General features: G+C 43.2%; 1 protein-coding gene across 3 annotated transcripts; it reads right to left on the reverse strand.

Moving 5' to 3' along the window:
• Positions 1-417: 417 nt before the first annotated feature.
• Positions 418-26895, reverse strand: LOC125272281 (NACHT, LRR and PYD domains-containing protein 3-like). 3 transcript variants are annotated; one of them, XM_048197019.1, is made up of 16 exons: positions 26451-26895; positions 19308-19379; positions 18942-19046; positions 18578-18694; positions 18318-18434; positions 17986-18102; positions 17354-17470; positions 15091-16875; positions 13562-13735; positions 12430-12603; positions 12141-12314; positions 10327-10500; positions 8706-8879; positions 1436-3693; positions 1166-1337; positions 418-1061 (listed from the first exon to the last, which is right to left on the reverse strand). In XM_048197019.1, exons 1-14 carry the CDS (start codon positions 26483-26485, stop codon positions 3687-3689), a joined length of 3342 nt encoding a protein of 1113 aa, XP_048052976.1. In that variant the 5' UTR covers positions 26486-26895; the 3' UTR covers positions 418-1061; positions 1166-1337; positions 1436-3686. The 3 variants fall into 3 exon arrangements, with proteins under 3 accessions (XP_048052976.1, XP_048052977.1, XP_048052975.1); XM_048197020.1 differs by having other exon boundaries at positions 1166-3693; positions 17986-18090; XM_048197018.1 differs by having other exon boundaries at positions 1166-3693.

Below are 26895 nucleotides of genomic sequence, written 5' to 3' on the forward strand. Positions count from 1 at the left end.
ACCATGATCTTTACTTTAAAATACTGATCCATCCAGCCAGTAATTCCTTTAGAAGAATGTAGTAACGCTTGAGTTAATACTATCCCAAACCATCAAAGTTAAAAAAGTTCATTGTTTATCCTTATCAGAAAGTGCACTTCTCATGGGGAAGGGATGGGGAAGAGTCTGTGAAAGAGCCTTGTGTATTTAACGCTCTATAACAAATGCACAATTTTGGGTTAGCGGTAGAGGTGACTCCAAATCATTTAATTTTATGTATGTATTTTTTAAGTATGTATTTTAATAAAAGCATTTTTTTTTCTTTTATATTGGATATGTGCATTAGGAAGACTGCAGCCTAATATGTGTAGACTACCTGCTGCTGTCCGTGCCATTAATCAAACAACCAAAGACAAAATAACATTCCCTTATTGCTCTTGACCGAATAACTTAGTAGCTTTAATAAGAATCAATCGATGTATATTTCATTCACACAGTGAAGACTGTACAGTTTCATAGGATCTTCTAAGCAGCAAACTGAAGATCTTACAAAGCAGTGTAAGGCTAAGAATGCTAATTAAGAATGCTAGGAATGCTAAATGTTTCCTGCTAGCAATTTTTATTGAAACATAACTAAAGAACAAGAAACAAACTAAGAAAGAAGAGGAACTGAGGAGAGAAGGCAAAGAGAAGACCAACAACAAACTCCAACAGAACTGCTTTTAGACTGATCAGGATTGCAAACCAGAAGCCCCAAATCTGTGCCAAGTCAAGTTCTCCTCTGTAATGATTCCAAGCTACATCACAGGTCTTAAAAGTAAAGATGCAGTATAGCCAGCAGTGGATGACTGGCTTACTAATGAGCGTTTGCACAAAGATCTTGCTTATCATTTAGGTCTGCATTACGGTCCTAGCTGGTCCTGGCATGATGCGTTGCAGCCTTAGTTGGCCATAGGGTGTCTGCATTTGTATGGTCTTATAATGGTCATATATATGGTTTGTATTAATCTTCTTTGGCTGTAAAGGGCTGTGTCGTAGTCTTTGCTGGCTTCAAGTCCATCTGGCCTGCATACAGACTGGACCTGCAGGAAGATAGTGGACCACAGGAGTAGTTGTACACAGGTCTGAACGCTGTTGCTTGCATAAACATAATTTGTATGGAAGGGCCATCAGAAAGAAACTTTACCAGCGATTTAACACTTAGACAAGCCAGAATCCTTTAGGAACCAAGTGCTGTGATCTGATGAAGTTGAAATTGAACTCTTTGGCTAGTCACCAAAGGTATGTTTGGAGAAAAGATCCCATCTGGATATACCTACTTGACAAATATATATGGAAATGCACTCCCTCTGGATTGACTAAGAAAAATAAAACAAAAAACACAAGCACAATCACAAATGCAGTGAACCAGTAAAGTACCAGCACTAGTAATCCAGTGAAAATGACCATCAATAACCTCAGCATTGTACCACAGCAAGCACAACTTCAGAGCCTTTAAACCCTAGAAATATAAGACACTTTTCAAGCCAAACTTCTCTCCTAAAGGTATTGACTGGCTAACTTTCTAAAATAAACCAAATCACTTCCACAACTACACCAATCGATCCACCTGATCTTGATTTGTACTGATCTCAAATCAGAAGGGTGTGGCTCTTAATCAACTCTAGTTGAGATAATGCTAATGAAGGGAACTAGCCCTGTAGATTCTAAACAGAACAAGCTTTATCCCACTTGTGTTTTTTTAAAGCTAAGTTTAAAAATATTAAATTACAAGCATATCTCAAAGTGATTTAATTTGCTCCTGTGTCAGGATCCAGATGCCAATGCTCTCTGTCTGTTGTGTGTTTTTGTGCACATGGCGGGGGTTATTTCCTTTTCCATGTGTTCCTTTGTTGAGCAATTGGCTCATGACTTTGTTTGCCATATGCTCATTGTTTTTGTGAGCAATGGTGTTGGATGTTGTTTTATTCACCATGTGCTCTTGTCAAGTCTTGTGTTGTTTTGTTTGTGCACTTGGCTTATGATTTGTGTTTATTGGTCATGTGCTTGTTTTGTCATGTTTGGCGTCAGCACATGGCTTGTCATGTTTGTTTGTGCAATGTGCTCTCCTATCTAATGTCTTGACCCCACCCCATTCTTAACCCATTTTTGGTTAATTTGCTTCACCTGTCCTTCCTCGTTACCTGCCTTGTTTTCTTCCAAGGCAAACATTTTTTTCTCCAGCCCTGTAAACTGATGAAATATTGCTGCCTTTGAGTTTTTTGTTGAATTTGGATGAATGCTGTTCCAAATTGCCAGTGCACTGACTTCCTATGGTGTACTAATAATTTAGGAGGTTCCTTGCAAGATATTATCAATACGTTTTTCTGTTTATTTAAAATACTGGTCTGTAAAAGCATTTTGTTGGACATCAGAACCACTTGCCTCACAACTACATACAGAAGCTTCTGGCACTGGAGACAAAAAGTGGCACCTCCACATCCACCAAAACCTACATAGGTCGAGCAGTTTGGAGAATGAATGGATGGATGAAGAATTTCCCTTGTAGAAGTCGGTAGTAGAGAATTTGCTGAGAGAATCGGGGACCTCAAAACTGAAACTGTCATGACAATTTATTTAAAAATATATATATATATATATATATGTAAAAATGCACAAAATCAAAAAACAAAAGTAAACAAACAAACAAAAACTACTTTTACAGGTTATACTGCATACACAGCGATTCATGTGAACAATCATCAGAAGTGAGCCAGGATATTTTCACAGGGGTGAAATAGAAATGTTCATTATTCATACATAAAAAAATTTGTTTAACTATAAAGTACTGGACTGGTTTAGTGCAATCAACACAACAGTATTTTAAATTAATTATACTTGAATTGATTGTAACTGAAGTAGTGGTGGTAGGTCAAGTAATACTGAATGAATTTGACAGTTTTTGTTTTATTCCTCAAGTCCTGGCATATTAATAGTAAGGCAGCTCACCCTACAGTTTCAACTTGCTGTGGTCAGCTCATGGTTCTCAACAGTTTTGCAACTGAAAAATTAAACATTGAATGACTGACATTCAATTAGTTGTCAAAATAAATAAAGGGCAACAGTTCTTTGAAACCTAAATTGAACTATAAAGTAAAAAAAAAAAAGGTTTGAATCCCAATGTGCAACAATGCAATATGATAAGGGCGGTAACACAGTGCACAATTAAATGTGATCCATTTGTGTTTGTTCTTTGATTTTCATTGACTTAACACTGTCAAGTTCTCCTCTGAGTTATTGTTTTTCTCAGATATGTGGCCTGTACCTGAGTTCACAGTTAATAGAAAAAATTAGTTCTAAAATCAATATTTACGTATCTATTTATCAATATATACATTAAACATCATATGAGCACAAATTATGCTTCTAATACCTCAATTAATTGCTAACGTAAAGACTTCAACTTTTTTATGTTGCCTGAAATGTATTGATTGAACAAAAGATAATATGTGAAATTGGGGACCAGTACAAATGCAATTTCTGACAAAGAATCAAAAGTTTTCCTTGTTGCACTATGGATCAAGGATTGGATCATTATGGAAAGTTACACAAATGCATCCATGTGTTATGATTACTATGTAATCGTCTCTGTTAATTCTGTTGGATGTGATGTTTCTGTAGTGGCTCTTTAATCACATTCAGCTGATCCAGAGAAGGTCAGACAACATCTAAAATCTGTAAAACACAGACAATCAAATGCTTCACTTCAGAAGAACTTCAAAACAAACTATTAGCTCTACTAGCCAGAGATAATAATATAACTCTGTGATGCATAGTGCCAGCAGTGCCCTTTTTAAACATTTAGGATTTAACTTTTGACCTAGGGCTGGGCAGTATGACAATATATATCGTTACCGCGGTATAAAATTGCTATATTGTGTATATCACGTATGTAAATATATAGCACTATTGACACTTCAGAGTGATGAATTGCATGAATGAGAATATAAAGAGCGGGACGTGCTTGATGTTAAAAAGTGTTATAAGCGCAATATATCCTGAAAAGGAGCTCAGTGCGGTGCTCATGCTGACTGGAACAGTGCCACACTCAGAAGGCAATCGCGAATTTGGGACGTGCTTGATGTTAAAAAGTGTTATTAAGCACAATAAGCAGTGAAAAGGAACTCAATGTGGTACACGCACTGACACAGAAAGCCGCATCTTTCAACATGCGATCGCAAATTCAGTTCCCTTTCAGTCGGTCATGTTCGACATACGTCAGTAGTGACCGACGAATTGGGATATTGCTAGAGAGCCCATCAGCTTCGAGTGAACTAAAATAAGCCAATGAAATTGGCGTTCGATATTTGCATAATGCGCACCGCCTCCGACAGGTGTATATAAATAGGAAGCGGATGCAATCGCACTCTGTCTTTTGCTTCGGAGCCAACCTGTGTGTTCCTGCTATTAGACTGAGAGTGACTTCTCAAGCCTTTGAAGAGCTTTCGTTCTACAGTGCTGGCATTATGGCACCGTACAGCAAGGCCGCAAGTTGTGACTGTGTTTGTGGGTGGTTTATGTTTAATAACAACATGGCCACGTCGGCGCCCAGTGCACCGTGTGTCGTCCAGTTAGATGGCCACGTTCACTGTCCCACATGGCTGGTAGCTTCTGGGTGGATTGCTGGTCCTTCTCATGGGGGACCTAGCATCTAGTCAGCGCTCCAGCAGAGGATCAGATGTCGACTGCTTCATTGGAGAGAGGGTTGTTGGGCTCTGGACATGAAGATGAGGCTGAGCTTTCCATGGTTGTGATGTGCTCATGCTGAATCAGATTCAGACTTAACAACCGTGCTTCCCAGGCCCCTGGGGGCGTCTTCCGACGCATGCTCGCCTTGCCCCGCCCCCTGTCTTTAGCCCTGATGTGCATTAAAAACTTGGCAGTTTGGAAGCCTTTTTTGGTGTCAAATATGAAACGCCAAAAGGGCCATAAGCTGCATTAAGTTTTTTCTCTCTCACTACCCTCTGTGGTGGGGTGGCAGTGCTACAGGGACACCACCTCTGCCCCGCATGGGTCTTGGCCCCCGGCAAGTCCGTGGAAGGCCAAAGCACTCATTGCATATGGGTAGTTCTGAGTCGGGGTTGAGCTACACATGATGCAAGTCATAGCGCAGGCCCCTGGCCAGACAATGTCCATCATGGTGGTTCAGAAACACCCCTGGCCAGTCTTGCAGAGGTGTGTCGTTGTCAAAGTACGCTTTCTCAATGCTCTCACCTCACAAGCTGGCCTAAAACCCAGCCCACTCAGTACAGCCAACCCGGTTGGCAAGCTAGAAGCGGTCCTGGAGAAATGGCGACCTGGAGCTGAGGTAAACAGTTCTTTGGGGGGTGATACTCGCATCGCTCCCTCCCCAGAGGAGGGCCGGGTGGAGAATTTTGGTCTGTTCCACCGCTGGCTCTCCGGTACCAGTGGTACCCACGAAGTAGAACTCTTATCTGATCCTCCAGGTCCCAAGAGGGTGTGGCTGGCAGTGCGCAAGGCCCCGCCTCGCCACTCTCAGCCCCCTCTCACTTCGCCAGCAGGTTCCAGTGTGATGGTTCAGGCCGCACCCCATGTGCCATCTCCCATTCACACTGCTACCTCGCAGAGTCTGACCACACTCTGGGCCGCAACCATGCTGTTCGAGTCGGGTCCCTGTACTCTGCTTGCGGCTGTCAGCGTGCGAGGCCCCGCCATGCAACTCGCAGCCCTCTCTCACATCTCCAGCAGGTGCCAGTGTGATGGTGCAGGCCGCGCTCCGTGTGCCGTCTCCCATATGCACTGCTACCTCGCAGAGTCTGACCACACTCCGGGCCGCTTCCATGCTGTCTGAGTCGGGTCCCCGTACTCTGCCTCGCTGCCCCACCCCCGGTACATCTGTGGTGCCTTTGGTCCCGCTGGCTCGGTGTCTGGAAGCGTGGACAGCACTTTCCAGCCCGTCCCGCTGGCTCATTCGTACTATCAGACTCGGCTATGCGATGCAGTTCGCCCGGCGCCCCCCGGTTTTCAGGGGTGTTCACTACACTCAGGTGTCACTGGAAAACGCACCTGTTCTCCGGGCAGAGATTGCTGTCCTCCTGGTGAAGGATGCAATTGAGCCGGTCCCTCCAGCCGATATGAAGTCAGGGTTTTACAGCCCCTACTTCATTGTACCCAAAAAGGGCGGTGGGCTACGGCCAATCCTGGATCTGCGCGTCTTGAACCGGTACCTTCACAGGCTGCCGTTCAAGATGCTCACGCAGAAGTGCATTTTCGAATGTGTCTGTCCCCAGGATTGGTTTGCAGCGATCGACCTGAAGGACGCGTACTTTCATGTCTCGATTCTGCCTCGCCACAGACCCTTCCCACGGTTTGCGTTCGAGGGTCGAGCATATCAGTACAAAGTCCTACCCTTCGGGTTGGCCCTGTCGCCCTGCGTCTTTACGAAGATTGCAGAGGTGGCCTTTGTTCCCCTCAAGGAACAGGGCGTTCGCATCCTCAACTACCTCGATGACTGGTTGATCCTGGCCAATTCGCGAGAGCAGTTGTGCGAACACAGGGACATGGTTCTAGCTCACCTCAGCCGGTTGGGTCTTCGGGTCAACTGGGACAAGAGCAAACTCGCCCCCGGGCAGAGGATCTCTTATCTCGGTCTCGAGCTAGACTCGGTCGCCCGGACTGCACGCCTCACCAAGGAGCGCGTGCAGTCGGTGTTGAACTGCCTGAGTACACTCAAGCGCCGGACAGCGGCCCCACTGAAAGACTTTCAGAGGCTCCTGGGGCATATGGCATCTGCAGCTGCGGTCACGCCACTCGGATTGCTCCATATGAGGCCGCTTCAACACTGGCTCCGCGGCCGGGTCCCGAGATGGGCGTGGCAGCGCGGTACGCTCTGTGTCCCTGTGACACAGAGCTGCCGTCGCACCTTCATCCTAGGGTCGGACCCCTCGTTCCTGCGGCCGGGAGTGCCCCTCGAACAGGTGTCCAGGCACGCTGTGGTCTCCACAGATGCCTCTGCCACCAGATGGGGGGCCACGTACAACGCCCATGCAATGTTGGGTCTTTGGACGGGGCCTCAACTGCATTGGCATATCAATTGCCTGGAGTTGCTAGCAGTACGTCTTGCACTGGGCCGCTTCAAGGAGCTGCTGTCAGACAAGCACGTACTGGTCCGCTCGGACAGCACTGTGGCCGTTGCGTACATCAACCATCAGGGTGGTCTATGCTCCCATCGCATGTCGCAACTCGCCCGCCATCTCTTGCTATGGAGTCAGAAGCATCTGAGGTCGCTTCATGCCATTCATGTCCCAGGTGTGCTCAACCGTGCAGCCGACGAGCTCTCACGGCAGCCTCCACTTGCGGGCGAGTGGCGGCTCCATCCCCAGGTGGTCCAGCTGATCTGGCTGTAGTGCGGATACCAGTTGTCTCCTCAGCGAGAAACAGAGTGCGATTGCATCTGCTTCCTATTTATATACACCTGTAGGAGGCGGTGCGCATTATGCAAATATCGCACACCAATTTCATTGGCTTGTTTTAGTTCACTCGAAGCTGATAGGGCTCTCTAGCGATATCCCAATTCGTCAGTCACTACTGACGTACGTCTCCGTTCCCTCCTTCAGGAAACGAGGGTTACATACGTAACGGAGACGTTCTCTTTCATGTCTTATTGCACTCAAATGGTTGAATACACACACAATTATGTAAATGTGTATCAGTATAATTGATCTGTGCATTTTGCCTTAAAGTGAAAGCAGCCTAATGCTGCTGCTCTGTGTCATTAATGTGAATCAAACAAAAGAGAAAATAACTTACTGCTCTTGACTGAATAATCTTTTTAGCTTTAATAAGAATACATTTATAATTCATACGGTAAAGACTATGCAATATTTTATTTTTTACATTTGATTACATTTCTGTACTAATTCTAACTACATTTTAAATAAACATTGTACCTGAAAAATGTTATTTAATTCTTTAAAAAACTTAAATTGTTTAATTGTTATATTGTATTTGTTTTATTGTTTTTAATTTGCTTGCTTTTTCTTGTTTTTAATAACAGAAAGTAGATAACATAAATGACTATAATGAAAAATGACTATAATGTGATATATATATATATATATCATTATCGTGAAATAAAATTTCTCACATCGTAAAATAAGAATATGATCATATCGCCCACCTCTATTTGGGCGTTACCTATAATTAAGTACAGTATGACTGTCCTCTTATATGTATTTTTTCATTTACAATGAAAGAGGTGATATACATTTACCTTCATCTTTTTTTTTTAAAAAAGAACAGATGCAAAACATTTTTAAAATACATAATTTTAGGGTATTCTATTATTCTGAAGAAAAAAAATTTAAATACATGTTTACTTTATTGGGAAAAAAGCAAATAAAAACCTAAATGGAATCTGTCATCACATAAAGTGATCATGTCTCTTAAAAAGACTAAGATTAAACTGCTTGATTCATATTGATTAATTTTATGATGTCTTTTTGAAAGTCAAAGTTTAGATGGAATGGACTTTCAATGCAGGAAGAGATTTCTCTGAGGTTTCATTAAAAATATCTTCATTTCGAAGATGAACAAATGTGCGTTTGGAATGACATGAGGGTGAGTAATTTCAGTTTAGGGTAGACTATCCCTTTTAAAACTATGACAATGTCAAAAATTTCTGATGAATAGAATATTAATATGAACATTTTAATCATTCTACTCACAGAAGTGTCTTCAGCTTATAATGTGAATCATACTTCTGAGCAAAAAGCTGATTTACGTCTGACATTCCAAGAAAATTTCCAGTCAGATCCAGTTTGCTTAGGTGCGAGGGGTTTGATCTCAGAGCTGAAGCCAGAGCAGCACAACCTTTATGTGTGACACCACAATCCATCAACCTGTAGAAACCAATGACACAGCTCAGATAAGCAGAAAATTCACAATCAAAAAGAGAGACTTAATCCATGTCATGATTACCAGGCCTAGTCTAACGTGCAGACCTGGGGTTCATTCTTTGTACCTCGCTTAATGCATCTGAGATAATTAGACAGATGCCAGATCTTCAAATCCTGTTAAATGATCTGTGGCTAATTTGGTTCTTCAAACAAATTTGCAGATTTTATTAAAATATCTTATGTTGCCCGAGATTACTCCATGTTCATGGAAAGGGCAGATATATCAATACTCGCAACCATGATCAGCAAAGCAGTAATTGGCTGGAAGCAAAACAGCAACATAATGACATCTTATTAAAAAAGAACATCGAAAACTGGACCTTTATAAAGAAACTGTACATCATGTGTGAAAGACTTCAATAAAATTATTTGGTAATTATTCCCTCACAAATAAATCTCTCAATAGTACTCTTGTAAGCAAGTAGCAGTGGCTGGAACAGATTTTAAGTATCACCTCCACTTAAAAAGATGCAATCTAATCCTGTTTAAATGAAATAAGATGCTCCTATTCAGGTTTGAGCTTATGGATCAGCAACTCCGGTATGAGCTTTGAAGAACCAAACAATCCAGGATCATGTCAAATCGTCAACAGTAAAATTCAGATAACTGAGTAATCCATGTAAGAAGAACAGGCCCCTGGTTCTACATGCCTTCCCTATTCAACTTACGGAACGAACACGGCGCCAGTTTCGTTTTTTTCCGTTAAGTAGAATAGGGAAGGCGTAGGACAGGCAGTGTAAGCTTTTTGAAGAATACGGCAAGCGGAAGCATGTGCATGGCGATCATCTGTGTTTATAAAGCATATACAGTTGTATTTTTTCAGAAAATGGCCGAACGTTTCGCTAGATAAGACCCTTATTCCTTGTCTGGGATCATTTAAAGCCCTTTGAAGCTGCACTGAAACTGTAATTTTGACCTTCAACTGTCTGGAGGCCATTGAAGTCCACTATAAGGAGAATAATCCTGGAATGTTTTCATCAAAAACCTTAATTTCTTTTCGACTGAAGAAAGAAAGACATGAACATCTTGGATGACATGGGGGTGAGTAAATTATCAGGAAAATTTTATTTGAAAGTGGACTAATCCTTTAACTTAATTTCTTAATCACATTGATATATAAACAGACTATACTTGCAAAGTATCAACACTAAAATTATGTCAAATATTTACGTCATAATCTAATGAAGATTAAAGGCTCTGACATACTTCAAACGAAATCGAAGAACAAACTGATGTGACGTCATTTCAATCAAAATCAGGTCAAAATGAATTTCGTTTGTGTTTGTTTTGGGAGTTCAAAATGGCTTGCCAAAGCGGAACATATGCTACAGTTATTTGACAGGACACTTTTGAGTCTTTTAAGACCATAAGAGGAAAACTGCAACCTTACCACAATGTTTCTAGTTCACATTTAGGTTCCTTCAGTCCAACAGTGAGCATTTTCACTCCTTTGTCTTGTAGTTTATTTCCAGACAGATTGAGATGTCTCAGGTGTGAGAGATTTGATCTCAAAGCTGAAGCCAGAGCAGCACAACCTTTATATGTGACACCACAATCAATCAACCTTTAGAGAACAATGACACTCTTCAGTCTCTCAGTTCAGGACGTACATCTCATATAAGCAGGAAATTCACAATCAAAAAGAAAAACTATAAGGAAATATTAACAGGTCCAGTGTATGATGCAGACTAGGGCTGCACGATATATCGCATGAGATTGTCACGCGCATTTCGTCAGTAAAGCCGGTTCCCTGATTACTGCTAAATCGCCATCACCTGCTTTCAAATGGAGCGGCATTTAATAGACAGAGCCGTAGATCACTGAAAAGCCACGCAATATCACGTTCATTATCGAAGGCGATTCATCTGTGATATGAACGCGATATTGCGTGGCTTTTCAGTGATCTACGGCTCTGTCTATTAAATGCCGCTCCATTTGAAAGCAGGTGATGGCGATTTAGCGGTATTCAGGGAACCGGCTTTACTGACGAAATGCGCGTGACAATCTCATGCGATATATCGTGCAGCCCTAATGCAGACCCAGTTTTACATACTTGAGTTAATTTCATAATAAATGTAAGAATATTTAATTTTATTTTATGCAAGTACTCCAAAAATCCTCAACACATCTATATGATATGAAAACGTACTGAAAAAAATTTACTTACATGTTGATAATTACTTGTACATAAATGTATTTAATTGACTGTTGACACAGGCTACAAATGTCCTTCTATTTTTATATATTATTTTTATTTTTATAAGCTATTTTTTAATTTAATAATATAATTTACATTGAAATCAATGTTTCATGTCCATTTATTATTTATCTGCTGTATTTAATTGATATAACTCTCTGTATATGTATATATATATATATATATATATATATATATATATATACTGTATATATATATATATATATATATATATATATATATATATTTATATATACTGTATTTATATATACTATATATATATATATATATATATATATATACAGTAAAGGGTCTGAATACTTAGGACCATGTGATATTTCAGTTTTTCTTTTTTAATAAATCTGCAAAAATGTCAACAATTCTGTGTTTTTCTGTCAGTATGGGGTGCTGTGTGTACATTAATGAGGAAAAAAAAATTAACTTAAATGATTTTAGCAAATGGCTGCAATATAACAAAGAGTGAAAAATTTAAGGGGGTCTGAATACTTTCCGTACCCACTGTATATATACTGTATATATATAGAGTAGTGGCCAAAAGTGATGTCCAGCCTAGGAAAATTGACATTGTCACCCTTTAATCAAATATACGGTGACCGGGAGGGGATGTGTTTGGTTCACTTAATTTTGTCGTGGCCAGGACATATTAACTTGGGAATGTGATAAGATGCCATGGCCATGAGATATTAATTTATGGGAGCGTGATAATATGTCGTGGCTGCAAGATCATTTTGTCAAGGCAAGGACATCTTTATGTTTTGGCCACGTGATGTGAAGCTCACTTGGAATACTGAGAGTCATTAATGAGGCAATTATTTTTTGTAACACAGATTTGCCTCTCCTTTTTACACTTGGTACATTTTCTGACATGTGGTTAAAACTCTATAGATGGATCCTACATCCTTGTCAGAACTGCTATTTACTATTAATTCTTTGTGACTATTTCTTAGTGTGTAACAGTGTGTGTGATTCTGAGAGACATGATTTACCACAGTATCTCAAGATTACAGTGAGGATCCTCTAGTCCATTAGAGAGCAGATTCACTCCCGATGCTCTTAGTTTATTTCCAGACAGATTTAGTTCTTTCAGGTTGGAGGGGTTTGATCTCAGAGCTGAAGCCAGAACAGCACAACCCTTATCTGTAATACCACAATCAATCAACCTGTAGAAAACAATGACAAACTTCACTCTCTCAGTTTAGGATACACAGCTCAGATAAGCAGGTATTTTAAAATCAAAATAAGGATGAGGATTTTGACACATTTATATAATCTTACCGCAGTGTTTTCAGGTTACACTGAGGATCCTCCAGTACAGCAGAGATCAGATTCATTCCTATATCTTTTAACTTATTTCCAGTCAGATCCAGAAAATTCAGGTATGAAGGATTTGAACTCAGAGCTGAAGCGAGAGCAGCACAACCTTCTTCTGTGACACCACAATCACTCAACCTGTAGAAAACAATGATTCTCTTCACTCTCTCAGCTCAGGATATACAGCTCAGATAAGCAGGAACTTCACAATAAAAATAATAAAAAAGACTTAATCCACTGTACAGTCAACAGGTCAAGTCTAAGATCCAGAATTGCACTGTAAACTGGACATAACTGGATTAAGTGGTCTCTCATTTTTCAGCACGGATATTTGAGAGTGTTAACTGTAGAAGTTTGTTCCCACCACTACAAATTAAAAAAGGTAATTGCAACTTTGTATCTCACAATTCTGACTTTTTTTCTCAGAATTGTGAGATATAAACTCACAATTGGGAGTTATAATGTCAGAATTGCAAGATATAAACACAATTGTGCATTATAAACTCACATTTATGGGACATAAACTCACAATGGCGAAAAAATTGCTAGATTTAAATTCGTAATTTTGACTTTTCTTTATCTTTTTTTTCCTTTAGTTTATATCTCACAATTCTGACTACTTCTTTCATAAAGTCCAATTCTGAGGGAAAAAAGTTTATATCACGTGCAATTGTGAGTTTATATCACGTGATTCTGAGAAAAAAAGTCATATTTGCAACATGTAAACTCACAATTGTGAGAAAAAAGTCAGAATTGTGAGATAAAAAGTCGCAATTATGTTTTTTATTTTTGTATTCAGTGACGGAAGCAAGGTTCCATAGTTAACTTCAATATTAGCATAATAAATGTCTGATTTCTTTTACGTCAGATTATTTTTATGCATTATTCAATCATGTTTATACTATTATAAAGATAGTATGTAAAATAATGTCACACACATTGAAAAGGACTTAATAAAGATTAAAACAGCCTTATATGTAGTTATCTGACAGGACAATTTTTAGACTTTTTAAAACATTTTTTTCAAATTAATTTTATTGCATATCATTCATTAATCCCAGTAGGGGAATGAGGATGATTTTTTAAACAAACTTACCAAAGTGATTCCAAGTTACAGTGAGGATTCTTCAGTGCTTCTGAGACCAGCTTTACTCCTGCATCTTGTAGTTTATTTCCAGACAGATTCAGTTCTTTCAGGTTTGAGGAGTTTGATGTCAGAGCTGATGCCAGAGCAGTACAACCTTTGACTGTGACACCACACCTACATAACCTGTATAAATGAATGTGAGTGATAAACTGACACCAGCTGAAGAAAATCATGTGAAAACTAAATGCTAAATGCAAAAGTAATTCATACATACAGTAAAATATATTCTTAGACCTAGTTTACACCAGATATTAATAGGATACTCCACCTAAAAATGAATTTACTCACCCTTATGCCATCCCAAATGTATGACTTTGATTCTTCTACAAACTGTAGAAGTACTGTATATTTAAGTAAAGTTCAAGTATATTTTTAAGTATACTAATATCAATGTACTAGAAGTACACTTGTAAGTGTTCTCTTTCAATACTACTTTGGGACTAAATTGGCCCACATTTTTATTGTATAAAATTATACTTTTAATTAGGGCTGACCGATACATCGCACGCGATTGTCACGCGCATTTCGTTCGTTCCCTGATTACCGCTAAATCGCCATCACCTGCTTTCAAATGGAGCGGCATTTAATAGACAGAGCCGTAGATCACTGACAAGCCACGCAATATCGCGTTCATTATCGAAGGCGATTTCTCTGCATTATGAACGCGATATTGCATGGCTTGTCAGTGATCTACGGCTCTGTCTATTAAATGCCGCTCCATTTGAAAGCAGGTGATGGCGATTTAGCGGTAATCAGGGAACCGGCTTTACTGACGAAATGCACGTGACAATCTTTTAAGTATACTTTAAATGTAACAGTAATAATCTTTGAGTACACAACTAGTTTAGAACTAAGTTTTTCGTTTCATAAAAAAAGCAAAATTTAGCTGAAAAAATTGCATTTTTGTCAAACACTATGTCCGGATCAGATTCAGAGCGATGGTCAAAACATAGATGGAGTATATCAAGTCCATCAACACCCCCAAAGCTTACACTCCAAAAAAAAAAAAAAAAAAATGCTAGGTTATAAACAACTCAAGTTGGGCCTTTTTTACAGAGTAGCCAGAAAATTCAGTCAGTGGCGGGGAAAGAGTAATTTACCACTGACCACTTGTAGTCATCCAATTAAAAAAACAACAACATGAATGTTAATGTCAGGTGTAAAAGGGGTCATAAACATCATTAGAGGACAAAAAGTCCAAATCATACAGTATCAAAATATAGAAAATGGCACTGTTAAAGACACTGTTGCTGTTTGCTGCCATTTTTGATCCCTCTCAAATTCAGTCCTTTATCACATCTGACAAATTGACCTCTATCACTCAGCTTCCACAAAGACCACTTAAAAACTTCCTCAGCTGGTAACTGCCAGTAATGTGATTTTATTAAAATTTCCCCCCTTTTGTTGCCTTGGTAAGAAAGAGCATGCTAAAATCATAAATGTTATAACGTGTAGTGATTGTTTACATATTTACTTACTTAGCTGATCTGGATTCTTTAATCACAGGCAGCAGTTTCTCAAGAACTTCATCTGCTGTATTTTGTCCTCCAATAAACTTTTTTAGATCAAACTCTTCCAACCTCTGCTCCGATGTCAGCAACACAAAAACCAGAGCTGACCACTGTGAAGAAGTGAGTTTGGCTTGACTTATTTTTCCAGATCTCAGATAATCTTGGATTTCCTGCACCAGTGAATCATCATCCAGTTCATTCAGACAGTGGAACAGATTGATGGATCTCTCTGGAGAGGGATTCTCTCTGATCTTCTGTTTGATGTACTGAACCGTTTCCTCTTTGTTGTAGGAGCAGCTTGTTGTCTGTGTCAGTAGTTCTTGTACGAGTGTCTGATTGGACTCCAGTGAGAGACCCAGCAGGAAACGCAAGAAAAGATCCAGGTGTCCATTCTTACTCTGTAAAGCCTCATCCACCGCTTTTTGATGCAGCCCAGATAATGAATTACTTTTCATCCAGTTTAAAACCTTAGATAAGATATTTTGTTCTGTGGTTTGATCGAACACATTTATGTAGTCTGTAAAGGAGATGTGTGCATATAGAGCTGCAAGATGTTCCTGAATGCTCAGATGAACAAAGCAGAAGACTTTCCCAAGATACAAGCCAATCTCCTCTCTGAAGATCTGAGTGCACAGTCCTGAGTACACTGACGCTTCTTTCACATTAATACTACACTCTCTCAGGTCTTCCTCATAGAAGATCAAGTTGCCTTTCACAAGCTGCTGGAAAGCTAGTTTCCCTAGTTTGAAAATCATGTCTTCATCTTCTGCTTTCTTCTCATAGTCTTTCTCATGTTTAATGTTTGTCTGAAGGACCAAGAAGTATGTGTACATCTGAGTGACAGTCTTGGGGATCTTTCCTTTCCATGATTTCCACAACATTCCCTCAAGAACAGTGGCCGAGATCCAGCAGAACACTGGGATGTGGCACATGATGTAGAGGCTCCTTGATGACTTCAGGTGTGTGATGATTCTATTGGCCAGACTCTGATCACTGATTCTCTTTCTGAAGTATTCCTCCTTCTGTGGGTCATTGAAGCCTCGCACCTCTGTAACCCGATCAACACACTCAGAGGGGATGAGATCAGCTGCTGCTGGTCTTGAGGTGATCCAGATTAGAGCAGAGGGAAGCAGATTCCCCTTCATGAGGTTTGTCACCAGCATATCCAGTGTGGCTGATTCACTTACTTCACACAACCTCACATTGCTCTGAAAATCCAGAGACAGACGACACTCATCCAGACCATCAAAAATGAAGAAAACTTTATATTCATCACTACATATTTGCATTCCTTTTGCTTCAGTAAACAAAACCTGAAGAAGATCTAAAAGACAAAGTTTTTTGTCCTTCATCAGGTTGAGCTCTCTAAAAGGAAGTGGAAATATGAACTGGACATCCTGATTTGCTTTCCCTTCAGCCCAGTCCACAATGAACTTCTGCACAGAAACTGTTTTTCCAATGCCAGCGACTCCCTTTGTCAGCACAGTTCTGATGGGTTTGTCTTGTCCAGGTAAAGGTCTAAAGATGTCATTGCATTTGATTGGTGTGTCATCTGTTGCTGCTCTCCTGGACTGTGTCTCAATCTGCCTCACCTCATGCTCATTATTGATCCCTCCATTTTCACTCTCTGTGATGTAGAGCTCTGTGTAGATCTCATTAAGGAGTGTTTGGCTTCCATCTTTTGCTGTTCCTTCATACAGACACTGAAACTTCTTCATTAGATTTGATTTGAATGTGCTTTGGACCTCTAGGCTGAATTAAAAGAACACAAACTTTAAAATTGCTGGTTTACAGTATTGTAGGAAAGTGGAGTAGATTGTATAGTTTTACATTTTAGATTTATTATTACTTGTTATATGTTGAATTTATGTTTTTAAAAAAAGATGCCACAGAGTGTGACACCATACCACTTAAGCTGCAGTGTCTAAAGAAATTGCGCATGCTCAGAGTCTAGTATGACCACTTCATAACACAATATCATATTTCTTTGACTCAAAAGGGAATGTTATGATCCATTAATTAGGTTGACTGGAATCGGAAAAACTTCCCATTATACTCAGTGTACTTTGAAATTTCGAAAGAGGAAAGGCATCTACACTTATATTAGTTATTGTCTCACCCTTTTGTCTAGGTTATTGCAGTCATTTGGATCCAGTCTGTATCCAGACCAGATGGTAGAACTGTACCATAGAATTGTATCTGTCTGTAGATTTAGACAAAAATGTCATACCTCAGATGAGTTGATGTCTGTCTTCCCTTAGATTGTATTGGCTTGCCCATAGACTGGTTGATCTTCATGGACACACAGCTGGACTGTGGTGGGTTTGATCTCTCCATGTGCAATAGACTTATAAATCAGCAGCAAATCAGCATATTAGAATGATTTCTGAAGGATCATGTGACACTGAAGACTGGAGTAATGATGCTGAAAATTCAGCTTTGCCATCACAGGAATAAATTACTTTGTGAAATATATTCAAATAGAAAACAGTTATTTTAAATTGTAATAATATTTCACAATATTACTGTTTTTTACTGTATTTTTAATTAAATAAATGTAGCCTTGGTGAGCAGACGAAACTTCTTTTAAAAACATTAAAAATCTTAGTGGTTCCAAACTTTTGGACTGTACTGTATATATAAAAAAACCTCTACAGCATAATCTATTCGTGCTGCATTGCATGCTGGGTGCCGTTCTGGTTCATATGCACTGTAGAAATACAGTATGATATTGTTTGTTTACAGTCATTTGTGTACATTTTACTGTAAACTTACAGTAAAACAAATCTTTATTTACAGTACAATTGAAAAAGCTATCCATCTGTCTATCCGTCTGTCTTGTTGATTTTGACAGAAATGTACCTCAGATCAGCTGATGTGTGTCTTCCCTTAAATTGTATTGGCTTGCCCATAGACTGATCGCTCTTCATGGACACACAGCTGGACTCCCGTGGGTTTGAGCTCTCCCTGTGCAATACACTTACAATAAACAATATCATAGAGACATTAGAAAACGAGACAAGAATTCATATATTGGATTTAACTTGTAGATAAACTTTACATATAGAATCTATCTATCTATCTATCTATCTATCTATCTATCTATCTATCTATCTATCTATCTATCTATCTATCATCTGTCCGTCCATCCTTCCGTCCGTCCATCCATCCTCTTGATTCTGACAGAAATGTACCTCAGATCAGCTGATGTGTGTCTTCCCTTAAATTGTATTGGCTTGCCCATAGACTGGTCGCTCTTCATGGACACACAGCTGGACTCCTGTGGGTTTGATCTCTCCCTGTGCAATAGACTTACAAAAGAAAATTTCATAGAGACATTAGAAAATTAGACAAGAATTCATATAGTGGATTTAACATGTAAATAAACTTTAAATATCAATCAATTTATCTATCTGTCCGTCTGTCTGTCCTGTTGATTTTGACAGAAATGTACCTCAGATCAGCTGATGTGTATCTTCCCTTAAATTGTATTGGCTTGCCCATAGACTGGTCGCTCTTCATGGACACACAGCTGGACTCCCCTGAGTTTGAGCTCTCCATGTGCAATTGACTTACAATAAACAATATCATAGAGACATTAGAAAATGAAACAAGAATTCATATAGTGGATTTAACATGTAGATAAACTTTGCATACAAAATCTATCTATCTATCTATCTATCTATCTATCTATCTATCTATCTATCTATCTATCTATCTATCTATCTATCTATCATCTATCTATCTATCTATCTATCTATCTATCTATCTATCCAACCGTCCATCTGTCTATCCTGTTGATTTTGACAGAAATGTACCTCAGATCAGCTGATGTGCGTCTTCCCTTAAATTGTATTGGCTTGCCCATAGACTGGTCGCTTTTCATGGAGACACAGCTGGACTCCCGTGGGTTTGATCTCTCCCTGTGCAATAGAGGCTAGAATTCATATAGCTGAATTAACATGTAGATAAACCTACAGTATTTATCGGAACAACTTAGACAACCGAGAATGAAGCGGCATGTTTGGCAGACCAGTTAGTATATCTTTTCCAGGACGTGTGGGAACACTGTAACTGTCTATTTGTATCACACTTAAATCACCAAAACAGTCACTACAAAGATCCATACCTACACTGTTAAAAAGCATACAATGCATTTTCATTAAGATCATATGAAGATGTACCTGCATCCTGGAGGAAAATGTCTGTCGCTGAATGTTTGTGTGTTCTCCATGAATAGAGCTGCATTTGTAATTCTAATCACACACACACACACACACACACACACACAAACACACAAATCTTTCAACTTTTGTGTCCTTATGAATACTAATTGAATGTAACATTCATAAGGACAAAATAATCATGGTTTTAATACAGCTGCCCATCTTGCCACTTTATAGTAATCCTATAGGAGCAGTTATCAAGAGCAGGGTGGGGGGAAAAGTGGGACTGAGTACTAGGGGGCCCAAAGCTGGGGGGCCAACAACACCACCATACTGAGGGACTCATATAGGCTATCAAGATACAAATCGTACTCGGTTACTAACGTAACCTCGGTTCCCTGAGATACGGAACGAGTACTGCGTATGGGGAAAAGTCTCCCTTTTTCCCCGCTACTGAAGCCTTTTTCAATAACGCAGTGTAACTGCACCGTTATTGGTTCACTCATAGACAAGTTGTTGAACCAATGACGGCGCGGCATAGCTGCGCGACCTATGGCGAGAAAGCGCGCGAACTTTCCCGCCGAAATGGGCGGGGTTAAGGGCTATATAAGCAGGCGTTTCGCCATAGGATTTCAGGCCAATCGACTGAAGCGACGACACTGAAGCCGCAGCCTCGTGGCACGGCAAGTAACGCAGTACTCGTTCCGTATCTCAGGGAACCGAGGTTACGTTAGTAACCGAGTACGTTCCCTTTCGATACTTCACTCGTACTGCGTATGGGGAACGAATTCAACCGCGCCGTGCCACGGCAGGGAACGACATAACTTGTTTTGGACACCGAGAGGGGACCAAGAGAGCAAGTAAGAAGGCCAAAGCCGTCGTTAACCCTTGTTACACTACAAGAGGAGATAACTCCTGAATAGGCGAGAGGCGGAACTCGAAGAGGCCGCCTGACTACACCGAGAGGACCCGAGCTTGTAAGGTCGGAACGTCCAGATGATAGAACCTGACAAAAGTGGACGGCGAGGACCAGCCGGCCGCCTCACAGATGTCCTTAATGGAAACTCCATTAGACCAGGCCCAGGAGGAAGCCATTCCTCTAGTGGAATGGGCCCTAACTCCTATGGGGCATTCAATGCCCAAGGAGGAGTAACAGAGATTAATCGCGTCGACTATCCAACACAAAAGACATTGCTTTGAGACCGAAGACCCTTTGGTGCGGCCACCAAAACAAACAAAAAGCTGATCTGACTGCCTGAAAGGCTGTGATCGCTCCACATAGGTCCTCAATGCCCTGACAGGGCAGAGTAACTCCAGCTCCTGTTCATCCGCAGAGGGAGGAAGAGCAGAAAGCGAGATGACCCGAGCTCTAAACGGAGTAGAGAGCACTTTGGGGACGTAGCCATGCCTGGGTTTCAGTACGACCTTAGAGTCGTTAGGCCCTAATTCGAGGCACGCAGGGCTCACGGAGAGGGCCTGCAAGTCGCCAACACGCTTGACCGATGCTAGTGCAAGCAGCAGAGCGGTCTTCAGGGTTAAAGGCCTGAGGTCAGCTGAACTCAGCGGCTCAAAGGGTTTACCTTTGAGAGCCCTAAGGACCAAAGAAAGGTCCCAAGTGGGAACAGTAAGGGGACGAGGAGGATTTAATTGCCTAGAACCCCTTAAGAAACGTACCACAAGGTTGTTTCGACCCACTGACTGTCCAGCGATAGGAGCATGAAACGCCGCGATGGCTGCTACGTATACTTTGAGCGTTGAAGGGGTGCGCCCCAGGTCTAAACGCTCTTGGAGGAAAGACAGTATCGGAGATACGTCACACTCCAAGGGGTCTATGTTGCGTGTGGAACACCAATCAACAAAGACCGACCATTTCTGGGCATAGAGGCGTCTCGTGGACGGGGCTCTCGCCTGAGATATGGTGTCTAGTACGTCCCTGGGGAGGTCAGTCGGCTCCCATCGAGGGACCAGAGGTGTAGAGCCCAGAGCTCTGGCTGGGGTGCCAGATTGTTCTGTTTGCCTGAGAGAGGAGATCCCGTCTCAGAGGAATGGGCCACGGGGCTCTTGTGGAGAGCCTGAACAGCTCTGAGGACCAAGTCTGGCTCCTCCAGAGCGGGGCCACTAGAAGGACTCTGTGCCTGTCTTCCCTGACTCGCCTGATGACCTGCGGGATCAGTGCGATCGGGGGAAATGCGTAAAGGAGTGTGCTGGGCCAGGTGTGGGCCAGCGCATCGACTTCCTTTGAAAAATATGTTGGGCAGTGAGAGTTGTCTTCTGAGGCGAAGAGGTCTACCTCTGCCTTCCCGAAGAACTCCCAAATCTTGAGAACCGTCTGGGGATGGAGCATCCACTCGTCTGAGGGGACGTTGCTCCGTGATAGCATATCTGCACCCAGGTTGGTCTTGCCAGGTATGTGAGTTGCCCTGAGCGACTGAAGCCTTGGCAGTGCCCACTCCAGAAGACGTTTCGCCAGAGCGCATAGGCGGCTGGACAAAAGACCGCCCTGGTGATTTATGTACGACACCACAGTCATGCTGTCCGATTGGACTAGGACGTGGCGTGCCGCCAAGTGAACCTGAAACGCCTGCAGGGCTTTTATCACTGCCAACATTTCGAGGCAGTTGATGTGAAGATGGCTCTCTTCGTGGGACCACGAGCCGAAGGCCGGTCTGCCCTCGCACAGAGCCCCCCAACCTGAGTCGGATGCATCCGTCGAGAGCACCGTCCTTCGTGAGACCGCCTGTAGGGGTACCCCAAGACTGAACCAAGCAGGGTTTATCCAAGGTTTCAGGGCTGAAAGACAGGCACGATTGACCTTGAGACACAAGCGGCCGTGCCGCCAGGCGTGTGGAGGGACCCGGAACGCATCTGAAGAAGGCCGAGCTGTAGAACTGGGGAGGCGGAAGCCATCAGCCCTAAGAGCCTCTGGAAGAGCTTCAGAGGAAGATAGGCTTTGTTCTTGACGGAAGCCGCGAGCTGCTGTATTGCCAGGGCGCGCTCTGGCGAGACCACTGCCGTCATGCGGACTGAGTCGAAAACTGCCCCCAGAAACGAAATGTGTTGGCTGGGGAGCAGCGAGCTCTTGGCTAGGTTGACCCTGAGACCCAGGCATTGAAGATGGCTGAGGAGCACAGATCTGTGGCGTTCCAGCTCGACTCGCGAATGGGCCAAAATGAGCCAATCGTCGAGGTAATTCAGAACCCGGATTCCCATCTGTCTCAGAGGGGAAAGCGCTGCGTTCATGCACTTGGTAAAAGTGCGAGGAGCCAGAGACAGCCCGAAGGGCAGGACCGTATATTGGTATGCCACCCCCTCGAACGCGAATCTCAAGAATCATCTGTGATGGGGGCTATCTGGATGTGAAAGTATGCATCTTTCAGATCCAGCGAGCAGAACCAGTCCTCGTGACAAATCTGTGCGAGGATCTGCTTCAGCGTCAGCATTTTGAACTTCCGTCTCATGAGGGAGCGATTCAAAAGTCTGAGATCTAGGATGGGCCTGAGGCCGCCATCCTTCTTGGGGACCAGAAAGTAACAGCTGTAAAAGCCTGACTCGCTCTCTGAAGGGGGAACTATTTCTATAGCCCCTTTCTTCAGTAAGGTCATTACCTCGGCCCGGAGGACGAGAGCGTCGTCCGAGTTCACCAAGGTTTGAAGCACCCCGCCGAAGCGAGGGGGTCGTCGTGCAAACTGGAGCGAGTAGCCCTGCATTATGATCCCGAGGATCCAGCTTGACACATCGGGGATGGCCTGCCAGGCCTCGGCCCGAGTGACAAGGGGTTGAATGATGTCGGATGACAGGCCGCCAGGAAGGGGGCCGTACACCGAGGGAGGTGGAAGAGGAAATTTGCTCTCTTTTTGAGGAAGTAAAATAGTGTTCGCCGTGAAAACAGCGTTTTGTTTGGGCGCAACATGTGTGGGCCCAGCTACAACACAGAGCATTTCTCCCACGCCCGGAATTAAACGAGGCGGAGGGGAGACTGCACGAGGGAGCTTTTGGGGTGGTCCGGTCGCAACGGGACATTCCCCAACCCTCTTCTTTCCTGCTGGATCAGGACGTCTTCGGAGTCACCGGGTCCAGCACAATCTTGGGCCGGGGTCCCTGGCATCTCAGGAAGGAGGATTGGCACTTAGCAGGGCGAGGGCGCTGACGATGCTCCTTAGGCGGTGCTGCTTGAGAGGTGGATGGGGCAGGTTTGGTCTGCTGAGCCGGCGCAGTCCTGGGGCGGCTAGAAGCAGAGGCAGAGCTGGAGCGCTTGGGCAGAAAGTGTCTCATGGCCTGAGACGACTTCTGCGCCGCTGTGAAGCGCTCGGTGAAACCATCCACCGCTGGCCCAAAAAGACCGGAAGGGGAGACCGGGGCGTCCAGAAAGGCCGTCTTATCCAGGTCCTTGATTTCCGTGAGATTGAGCCAAAGATGGCGCTCAAGCACAACCAGGCTGGCCATGGAACGACCGATGGCCTGGGCAGTGGCCTTCGTGACCCGCAGGGCTAGATCGGTGACGCTGCGGAGATCCTTGAAGGCAGGTGCATCAATGCCGGACTCGTCCAAGGAGCGGAGGAGTTTGGCCTGAAACACCTGGAAGATCGCCATGGTGTGAAGCGCTGAAGCAGCTTGGCCTGCAGAGGTGTAGGCTCTTCCAGCCAGAGTAGAGGTGGTTCTGCAGGGCTTGGAAGGTAGAGCTCTTTTGGTCTTCCATCCCACAGCCGCGGGAGGACAGAGGTGAGCTGCCACCGCTTCATCCAGGGGCGCCAAATGCTCGTAGCCCTTATCTTCCGCGCCGTCGACAGCAGTGAGGGCAGAACGGTGTGTTGTGTGGAGGCGGGCGGAGTACGGAGCGCGCCACGACTTCGTAAGCTCCTCGTGCACCTCAGGAAAAAATGGAGCGGAACGCTGGCAAGGGGCCTGGGGCTCCTCCGGAAGGGCCCAGTCGAGGTCTAGCTCTTCCACTGCTCTGGATAGGATGCGGAAGAGCTCGGCATCCATACCCTGGCCGTGATCAATGGGCTCCAGAGGAGGCGGGGGAGCGGGGTTGTCCGGCTCGCCAGCCCATCCTTCCGCTTCAGAAGCCGCAAGAGACATGGAGTCATCCGGCTCTTCGTCAGATCCTCCAAACGAGACGAGGTCGCTCGCATCTGCAGAGGGACGCTGCTCGGGACGGGAGAACATGACGCGGGATTGTTCTCTTGGGGGAGAAGGCGAGGCACGCGGGGGCTGGGCCGACGTGAGCTCACACAACTCCGGGCGCTGAGTCGCTCTACCCCGCTGTCTCTTCCTGGCCGGCTCGCGGGAGGAAGGAGACGGGAGGGCGCGAGCGGTGAGATCGCCTTTAGTGAAGAAGGCGACCCGCGAGCGCAGAGAACCGAGGCTCATGCTCTCGCAGTGCGGGCATGAGGCTCCAGCGAGCGCGCCGTCGGCGTGGGACTTGCCCAGGCACGCGACACACTCACTGTGTCCGTCGTCATCGTGCAGAGGGCGTTATAAGGCATTTGCAGCAATGCCGCCGCCGTTATAATGGCGATTGGGGGGCTCTTTTAGAGCGGCGAGGGCCGCGGAAGCTCTTTTAGAGCGGTAGAACCGCTGAGGAAACGCTCTCTTAGAGCGGCAATAAGCCGCGGGAAAAGCTCTCAATGGGCGTGCCGGATGGCGGCAGGAGACGCGCTGAGAAGGCGGCCGGAAGCGGGAAGCGGGAGGCGGGAGGCGGGCGTCTCGAGGACGGCGCTCGGGGCGGCAGTCAGCGAGGGCGCCGGCGCTGTCTCCGACCGGCGAGTTCAGCTGGGTCCACTGCGGGGCCTCTTCAGACGGCGGCGAGAGCTTCTTCAAGGCGCCGAGCTTCTTCTGGCTTCAGACGGAGATCAGCGAGGAGATGCGTTGTCGTCGCTGAAGGAGAAAGGACTGAAATCCTATGGCGAAACGCCCCGCCCATTTCGGCGGGAAAGTTTGCGCGCTTTCTCGCCATAGGTCGCGCAGCTATGCCGCGCCGTCATTGGTTCAACAACTTGTCTATGAGTGAACCAATGACGGTGCAGTTACACTGCGTTATTGAAAAAGGCTTCAGTAGCGGGGAAAAAGGGAGACTTTTCCCCATACGCAGTACGAGTGAAGTATCGAAAGGGAACTTCATTGATGTTCTAAAAGGCAAGATGCATTAAAAGTCAGAGAGTTTGTAAACTGAACAAATACAGTTAAGCTAAAGTGTGTATGATAAGAAGATCAAATTGTTTCGTTACCTCATGTTTAACTTACTTTTTCCCATTAAGTAGGTGGGCTACACGCTAAATCCTTCATACGCAAATAACAGTAGGCCTGTTATAAAAACGGTATTATAAAAAATGTTATAAAAAATTATAGCATACGCTCAGTTTTTTCCAATCAAAAGAAAATGGTGTAAAATGGCCTACTTTCTAGCCTAGCCTACTTTCACTTCATTCTGAATGCAAGGTTGCAGTCCTGTTAGTATTTAATGCAGGAGAGTAATGATGACTAGCATAATTTTGATCAGTAGGCTAATTAAAAATGGATAGGGCTATTTTATATAAGACAAATTTTGGGAGTGGTTAGGCATATCAAGACTTTGTGGCATCTTTTAGACAAAGTAAGCCTAATATTTGCTAATTTCAAAGTCAAAACGTGAATATTAGCTAATAATAACGTTAAAATGAGAGTCTGATGTCCATTTCATTTTATTGCACGTTGAGTTGTATTGTCGACATAAAACAATCTAAGATTAGCCTACTCATTGCAGTGATTTTAGCAATCTTTCAAGTTTTCATAACTTATAGACTATAATTAAATGCACACAATTACCATGCTGTAGCTAGCCTATGTTTTTCTGTAGGTATAGCTACTTAAACGCATCAACATTTACAAAAACTTTTACGGCCTATACATTTAGATTTATATACAATTTGCATTTTTGTAAAAATGATAATTATCGCTGTATTTAGTAGCCTAGGTCAGGTTTGGAGACACAAATGAATATAATTTTGTTTTGAATTAACTTCAAGCTATGCACTTCGCTCTATGCAGGAGTGTCTTTTACTGCCGCCACTGATAACAGCAGCGACGATAAATAAAGTTAACGCCACATTCTTGGTATTCAGGTCTCATGAACAAAATGAAAACTCCTGCCAGACAACTCAAAAAATGTGGTTAACACCTTACCCGTGTATATAGTACGCGTCGTTGTCTGTAAGCATATTTTTCCACAACTCTCTGTTACCCTCTGTTATCCTCCCAGCGTCATGGGTAGTGCGCACACTTCAAAAAAACCCGTGCCGCTTCTGCGTTTATAGTAGCCTACAGTAGCTATATGACCATAAACCACGTCAGAAAGGTGTGTTTAAATGACCCCAGTCCTTTACGGCGTAAGAAAACGGCGTTTGCGTTTAGTTTAACAACCCGGGAGTAAGCCGCTTTATTCATTCAAACGCAATCTGATGCTAACAGGCAAAATTGTTCTGATTTGACGTTTCATTCTCATAGTTGTAGCTGTCTGTTTAACCGCTACAGTAGCTGGCTGCATTTTGCTTGGATACATGAGGAATGCCACGGGACAGAAACTAATATTAGATACACTGCCCTCCAAAAGTTTGGAAACGCCGTAGAC

This window comes from Megalobrama amblycephala, linkage group LG7 (genome assembly GCF_018812025.1).
Source record: "Megalobrama amblycephala isolate DHTTF-2021 linkage group LG7, ASM1881202v1, whole genome shotgun sequence".
NCBI classification, from domain to species: domain Eukaryota; kingdom Metazoa; phylum Chordata; class Actinopteri; order Cypriniformes; family Xenocyprididae; genus Megalobrama; species Megalobrama amblycephala.

What these genes read in the sequence shown, in the direction of transcription:
- LOC125272281 (XM_048197019.1), bottom strand. Translation starts at nt 26,485, where the DNA reads ATGCTTACAGACAACGACGCGTACTATATACACGG. An exon ending in CATTTTCCTCCAGGATGCAG is followed by an intron (nt 19,047 to 19,307) that starts GTACATCTTCAT and finishes TCTATTGCACAG; the next exon opens with GGAGAGATCAAACCCACGGG. An exon ending in TACACATCAGCTGATCTGAG is followed by an intron (nt 18,435 to 18,577) that starts GTACATTTCTGT and finishes TTCTTTTGTAAG; the next exon opens with TCTATTGCACAGGGAGAGAT.